At 40.2% G+C, this 8,079-nt stretch overlaps 1 protein-coding gene across 4 annotated transcripts in view; it reads right to left on the reverse strand.

Moving 5' to 3' along the window:
- plppr5b (phospholipid phosphatase related 5b) overlaps positions 1–8,079 on the reverse strand; it is a 47,761-nt gene that overhangs the window by 34,723 nt on the left and 4,959 nt on the right. For 2 of the 4 annotated variants that reach the window (XM_020608962.1, XM_020608958.1), the window contains exon 3: positions 4,664–4,852. In XM_020608962.1, the coding sequence (XP_020464618.1) occupies positions 4,664–4,852 (189 nt within the window). Of the gene's footprint in view, positions 1–4,663; positions 4,950–5,281; positions 5,503–8,079 lie in introns of those variants that run through there. The other 2 variants (XM_020608959.1, XM_020608961.1) reach the window with 2 other exon arrangements.

The following is an 8,079-nucleotide window of genomic DNA, read 5'->3' on the forward strand; positions in this document are numbered from 1 at the left end:
AGAGGGAGATCTATGCTGAGAGTAAGGCTGATATTAAAGCCACACTATGTAACTTAAGGTAGCACTAGCATGAAACTCCAAATCAGCTTGCTCTGCTCATGTCCATGGGCCTGTACCTTTGACTTTTTTTTTTAAATCCTCAGTCCTGCTGCTATGCATAAATTTATTCTTTGAGTTCAGCTAATATGGCTTGGATCAGACAAATTGTTAAATCAGTATCTTCCAGCTTTATCTATAAAATTTCTTCTGTCTCCTTGGACAGTGTTTTCTTGGTGAGCTGCAGCTGAGAGGTAGGGAAATGTCATACTAACAACTCAATGTCCTCTGTTGTAAAATTGAATAAATTATGTAATATTTAATATTTTTCTTATTTTCAACAACTCCATAACCGCTCAGCAACAAATGCATCAGACTAACAAGCCTCATATACCTCATATCTTATTCCTCTGTGCTGCAAAGCTCCACTGTTGTCCAAAAAACCCCACACCAATGAGTCACACCGTTTGCACTGATGACATGTTCCTTCATTACCATAAACACACACTGTAGTTTATTTCGACTCAGTTCCACATACACTTTCCTGCTGTCAGACATTCTTACTACAGCAGATTACCAAATATGATTTTGAGTCACCTCTATAGTCCCTAACAAATGAGTAACATTTGCTAAAACCTATGTGAGCAGCTGTTTACAGAAAAGGATTAGACCAGTTTTTAAACAATCAAACTAAATAAGCTTTATCTTCAGTAGGAAGAAATGGAGCTTAAAGCCACAGACAGCGTAGGGAAGTCAGAAAGTATCAGAAACAGACAAACACATTGTTCTAATGTTTTCATGGGATTTGTCAACAATAAGACAAAAAAATAACGCCAGTCTTATTGCTTTAAGGGACACTCCACTGATTTAGTTTTGCACCTTCTTGCAGGAGACAGTTTAAAAAATAGATTGGTCAAAATCTGCATCAGAGTGAGAGAGATTCTCATTTGTAGCCCCTTATATGGATCAAGCTCAAGAGATGACGCTACACTTGTTACAGTTTCCACAATGCAACTCCATATCCTGTTTTCCTCAGATCCTCCATGCAAGTCAAGATTTTTTTATTTGCCATTTATGTATAAACAGACAGTCTTCGAATTAGCTCCCTAATCTGCTTATCCTGTAAACCACGGACAGGTCGTCTGTCTATCACGGAGCTGACATATAGAGACAGACAACCACTCACACTCAGTCACCAATCAACCTTACATGTTTTTGGACTGTAAGAGGATGCTGGAGAACCGGGGGAAAGCCCACACAGGCACGGGTAGAACATGCAAGCTCCACAGAGAACGGCCCAGGTCAGCCACAAGGTTCAACCCTGGAACCTTCTTGCTATGAGGCGACAGCGCTAGTCACTGCACCACTGTGCCACCTGCTCCCTGACACTTTTTTGCCAGAAATTACAACAGAAGACACAAATATTGTCTGATAAGTCAAAACATTTCACAAGATACTTTGTTGTTTCCTCCTGATCACATTGATCAGGGAAACAAAATGAACATAGTCTGTACCATTAAACTCTCTAATAACTAGTCTGTCTACACTACATGTTGAAGACCTTGTCATTTTGAAGAGGAACATCCTGACTTACATCAAACATTGACATGACTTACATTGGAGAGAGAAACACCAGAGGAGACGGAGGCAAACATATTCTGCTAAATCTGGATGAGTAATACTGCTGTTTTGAGACTGTGTTCTAAGTAAGATGATGTCTGGACTGATTTCAGCTGTGTGTGTATTACTCACATTGTGGGGACAGAAATCTATTGACACACTCACTCTGTGGGGACTCGACCTAATGCTGGTCCCCACCATGGTAAATCATTGAATTTTAGAGTGACAACAAGGTTTAAGGTTAGGCTAAGGAAAATGAATGTACACCAGTGTTATATCCCCATGGGATGGAAACAAATGTGTCTATGTGTGTGTCTGCGCACGCCCACATATGTAGTTGTAGACAGGCAGGCAGGGGAGCTGCTGAAACAGAAAAACAGGAGTACAATCAGCCCTACACAAAGTCAGAGAGGGATCACTCTGTGCAAATGCTCAGCCTGCACTATCAGTTCCAGACCAGCTATTGCAGCGATAATCACTGCACTTAACATTCAAACTGTACTGCATCCCTGTTGGCTGCATTTTATGTTCATTGCACAGTCAGGTTGTAATTGGCAGAGCTAATGAAAGCACAGTGCAACACAATTCAAGCATTATTGTGTAGTGATTGGAAGGAAGCGTCTGCAGGTCCACAAATCTGATCCTGTAATTTTATGATTATAATGACAAGCAAAGCTCAGGCAGAAATCTGCAGGAATCTGTGCAGGCTGTTTTTTTTTTAAAGACAAATAATTACATTGGCATCCAAGACTTATCCTGCTACTGAGATGCCAGCCTTGTGACTAATAACTCGTCAGACTAATCAAATAAAAACAGACATCTGCCAGTGCTCCATGCTGAGGAACTCAAGTCAGTTCAGGTAGGATGGCAAGTTTCATATTTGAACTTTCTGACTGAGCTGACACAGCACACCGTGTCAGAACTTTAGATATGTAGAGTATATAAAGTCTTTATATATCATTTAATATGTAATTTTGTCGTTTTGGGAAAGGGGACCTATAATGATGTGTCACTGACCCAGAGAATGGACCACTGACATTTAAGAATTTCACAGACACTCAGATTACAGTGCCTTCTTTTCAAATAAGTGAAATCACTCTCACATACTACTGAAATTACTCACACATGCACTACTAACTCTGGCATTACACTAAAAACATATACAACTGAAACTCAATGTGAGTATTCTAACAGTACGTGTGAGCATTTTCAATAAGAATTTCAGTAATATGTGAAAGCATTTCACATGTCTGTGAGAAGCAAATGGTGAGATCAGCTGGTGAACACACTGTATAGAGCTTTAGTAGCTAGGAGTGGGTAGAAACAAATAACAAATCTAAAACAGGCTTACATTCATCAGGTGGACAAAGATATGACTCCAAATAAACTTTGATCAACAGATGGTCCTGCACAAAGCTGTTAGCATATTCATGCACATATAATCAAAATACTATGCTATGACTGAACTAATTACAATTATAAACACATTCTTGTCGTGTAATTATTCTCTGTCGGCTGGATGATGTTAACATGTTCACCATAGCAACAACTTTAATGGGGATGTTCCTGCAGTGTTGTATTTACAGCTTGCTGTGGTGCCCCTCGGTGGCCAGAAAATCAACAAAAAACAATGCATGCAACTTAACATCATGTCAGGAATGACTCAGGATAAATAGGATCGTATTCTATCACTGAGATAGCAGCTTATAGTTCTTCTGAGTGATAGGTGTCTTTCCTGGCTCCACTTTGAAGAAATCAAGTCACTACGGGTTAATGGACAGGCTTCGCATTCACTCTTGTTTACTGAGAGATGCAAGACAAATCGGACTCAGCATAGAAACCTATGCTTGATCATGTGCACTGATTTATGGCACAATTTTAAATTCAATCTTGCAAGATCAGTTATTCTGTAAATATTTTTCTATCAGATGTCATTTTTATTAATTGTATTTAACTATTTGTTCATGGATTATTTGTTCTAAACATGGTCAGAAAATGGTCCAAACTGATCATGCCACTCCTGCCCATGGAGCCCACAGTGACATAAATCAGGGCTGTACCTGACCAGGTCTTCAGTGTGACTATTCCAGTACTCATTCTTTTTTTTCTTTCTTATCTATATAAAAATGTAACTGGCAGAATTTCACTGATGACTTCAACCACATTAACATCCGTATTTAAATGCAAAAGAGTGACAGGAACATATTTCTGAGCATTTAGAATCAATAAAGACAGCTGCATATGATGCAAGATTTAAATTGAGACCTATTTAAATTGATGATATATAATGTCAGGCTGCCATATGGTTTTGTCAGAATAATGAGACAGGCAGCACACATGTATTTCTGTTGAAACAATGCACTTATAGGCATTTTTTTCTTCAGAGAGATGGTTATAGCAGAGTTGACCAACAAGTTTTGACCTTCTCCAGTGTTTGATGCCTACAGCTTACACTACAAGCTATTCCTCTTATTTATAATTCCTCATTGAAATGTTTTCCCTGTGCATTTCTGTTAGCTTCCTAGTCCTGTTTGGATGCATGCATGTCGGTAAACGAGTGTGCGTTGGTCTTTAATGGAGTTGCGTAAACAAACGGGATTCGCATAATATTAGACAAACATGGTCGCTACAGTCTTTCTCTTGTCAAAGTAGACCACGATGTTTGAAAACACTTCTAAAGTACTAATCGCACCTTTTTGCGGTTTGTTGTCCTTTTCTCCTCATTCTGCAATTTGCTAAATAGATCCGACCTTAATGTACATCCGTGCATCCACTAACCCCCCCCCCACCCCCACCCCCCAGGACAGAGTAAGTATTGAGCAAATTGCTTGGCACATGAATAAATGAGGAGAATACGGCAGAACTACCGGCTTGGGCTACCTTCTATTGCAATGCACACTGGCTGACAAACATGTTTTAAGGAACTGTTTCTAGATCCAGCCTGGCTAATAACTGACTGAACCTGCAGGTTGAATGGGTGAAGTTGGCGGACGAGGTGTGCACTCACCAGCAGCGTGGGCAGCCCGGCCACCACGGCGTACAGCAGGATGGGCGGGACGGCGCTGCTGTCCTCCGGTCCCAGGTAGGGTTTGGTGTAGGTTGTGTCATAGCAGAAGAAGCCCTGAACGTGCACGCTGAAGGTGTCGGTGTACTCAAAGTAGTAGGCCAACATGACCGTTCCGGCCATGATCACCAGCTGGAAGTACAGCATGATGCAGACGAAGAGCGAGAGACATTGAATTAGAATAAGGCCTTTTCTCTCCCTCTGTCTCTCCTTTCTACCCAGCCTCCTCCTCCTCCTCCCCGGCTGCACCGACTCCCCCTGACCGCTTCATGACGGCTCGTCTGCAAGCGAGGAGCCGCTCTCTGATGGCGGTAGAGCCTCGCTCGACCCGGCTGTCTCTCCCTGCTTTTGCGACTACAGACTGTGTGTGGGTGACAGAGGGGGAGACTGTGGGCGTGACGTGTGTAAGCGTGTAAGAAGTGAGGAGGCTCGGCTCCCCCCTTTCTACGTCAGTGTGTATGTCTTTTTTACATTGTGTGGATCAATGTAAGGACATGTAAACACACACACACACACACACACCAAAACACAAAGCAACACAGACACAAGAGTTGGTCTTACTATAGTTGTGATGACACTCGCTGACATAATGCAATTGCTGTCCCCTAGTCCCCGCATTACATCGTGTGGTCCAATGTTTTCTCAGTGGCACATTTTAGTCCATCCTCACGGCTTTTTGCAGGTTAAGACTTGATTTTAGGGCTAAGATTAAAAGTATACAGCACTCCACCGAGTCCGCTCACTGTCTCCATCATGCCATCCATCCTTTCTATACTGCATATTTCTGAATAGGGCCGTGGGGGGGTGGGGGGCTGGAGCCAATCCCAGCTAACACTGGGGAGAGGCAGGCTACATCCTGGACAGGTCACCAGTCTACCACAGGGCTGACATGTAGACAGACAACCACACACAACCCACTCCCACAGGAAATTTAGAGTCACCAATCAATGTAAGTTGCATGACTTTGGACTGTGGGAGGAAGCCGGAGTACCTGGAGAGAACCCACGCAGGCACAGGGAGAACATGCAAACTCCACACAGAAAGGCAAGGGATCAGCTGGGACACAAATCCAGAACCTTCTTGCTGCCCCTTAACGCCATTACACCCAAAAGCAATATAGGTTGGCACTCATAGGTGATTCCTTGACCATGAAAACCTTCCTCTAGCATTTGGAATCACATTGATAACAATATGATTTTGAATGTAATTCAAGAAAAACTAATGGCAGTTTTCTTTAGGAGCTAGCTCGGTAACTAGCCTACAGCAAATCTGTTGACACCCTATTGAATCAGAATATGACCTGGATCTAGATCAGACTTTGGTGCATGGTAGATTGCATGTGGATCTTATTGTGCAAATTTTGAAAATCATTGTAGGCATTTTGTATGGAGTCAGAAGCAAAAATACTGAAATTGGTTCTGTCTCACAGTGGTGAATCCTTTAAAATAATTCCTGCACCAAAATCTAACCAATTGTTCTGTGGTCCATACCCTATGTCTGTAAAACATTTCATCCAAATTCATGCATTACGTTTTGAGTTATGCTGTGAACAAACCAACAAACACAGATACGTACAATTATTATTATTATTAGGTAGGTAATAATTTGGTTTAGTACAGGGTTAGTGGGCCAGGGTTAGAGTAAGGGGCTAAGGAATACATTATGTGCCCTCACAACTATAGTAACACATGACTGCATGTGTGTACTGAACAAAACCAAGACATTTTTAGTCAAATTTGACCAAATCAAAAGACAGAAAAGCAGAGTGCAATAATGAAAACAGAAAAGAGAAAGAATGACAAAAGAGAAACAAAAAAAAAAATTGTTTCTCAACCATGACTAAGGCTCTAATTAAGTATATTTCATTAGAGTAATGAGGCACTAAATAAAACGAAATGAGCAGAAGCTGCATGATGACATACACATCAATTTGGATTGAAGTAAATAAAAAAACTGACCAAGATGAAGCAAGGTTCTTTCTGTAACATGTTACAAGTTATTGCTTATAGGCAGTGATGAATGAATATTTACATGGGTTCAAGTGCTGTACCAAATGCCATGATGTAAAAAATACCCATTATTCATTAGAATTCTTATAATGGCAAATGTAAAACAGCATTTTTAGTATTATTACAATATTAAAACTATTATAGGTAATAAATACATGTAATAAATAGGATCACTGCGCTTTCATCCAAATGAATGATTGGACTGTGCTGAATAATATGTAACTATGCTAACCTTTCTCCACCCAAATAAATAGGGGCACATGTTAAATGATTACTGTTGAGTTAAACCTGTTTCCAATCGTCCAGGTCGTATATGTGACTTATTCAAAAGACATGAAGCCACTGATAATACTGCTAAGACAACAACACTCCGACCAACTGAGAATCTACCAAAAGGCAGGTTGTGGTTGAGATATGAGAAATGCTAACATTGTGTTTTATTACACCATTATGCCAAAGGCATCAGTACGACCTAGATTCAGTCAGTACATTACAGAACAAGGTGCATAAAAATACCTAACAAGCACACATCACTTAGAAATGCATTACAATCTCTAGGTCTGTTAACACTGCTAGAAGAACTACACTGATCTTTTACATAAGTAAAAGTACCAATACTACAGTATAGAAATACTTTAGAAATTCTGTTAGAAGTGAAAGTCCCAAATTCAAAATGCTAAATATTATTAGTAAAATATCCTTAAAACACCAAAAATAAAAGTATTCTTTATGCAGAATGACTCTTTTTCAGAACAATATCTATTATATTATTGGATTATGTGTGTACATTGCTTTTACATTGCAGCTGTAGATTGAGCTAAATTAATTACTACTGAGTAGACTGTGAATAAAGTACAATATTTGCATCTAAAATGTGGTGGAATCAAACTATAGGGTAGCATAAAATATAAATACTCAAGTAAAGTACTGTATAAGTACCTCAGAATTTATTAAGCACAGTATTTAATTTTTCCATCAGTGCAAATGAACAGACTTTACACTGAATCAAGCAACAGCTGTAACAGTAAGATGATCAGGATTTGTAAAACAGGTGCTGATTATCACAAATATGGGCCAAAACGTTTGACAGTCTGATTTGTACAAGCCAGTGAAGTGTAGCACACCAGATTTGATTTCATCATCACGTCTGAATAAATAGCTCATACTAAAAGGCAAAGAGGAGCGGAAAGGCAGAGGGGAAGACTTCAGAGTTGCATGCTTCAAGCGGCCCGGGCTTATCTGGCATGTCACACTTCATAAAAAAATCATGCACTGTCTATCTCGCAACCCACTGATGTGAAGGAGGTTCCTGCAGGCCCCTGTTCTTGAAAGAAAATAACAGTGGCAGAA

This window comes from Monopterus albus, unplaced genomic scaffold (genome assembly GCF_001952655.1).
Source record: "Monopterus albus unplaced genomic scaffold, M_albus_1.0 scaffold96.1, whole genome shotgun sequence".
Lineage (NCBI taxonomy): Eukaryota > Metazoa > Chordata > Actinopteri > Synbranchiformes > Synbranchidae > Monopterus > Monopterus albus.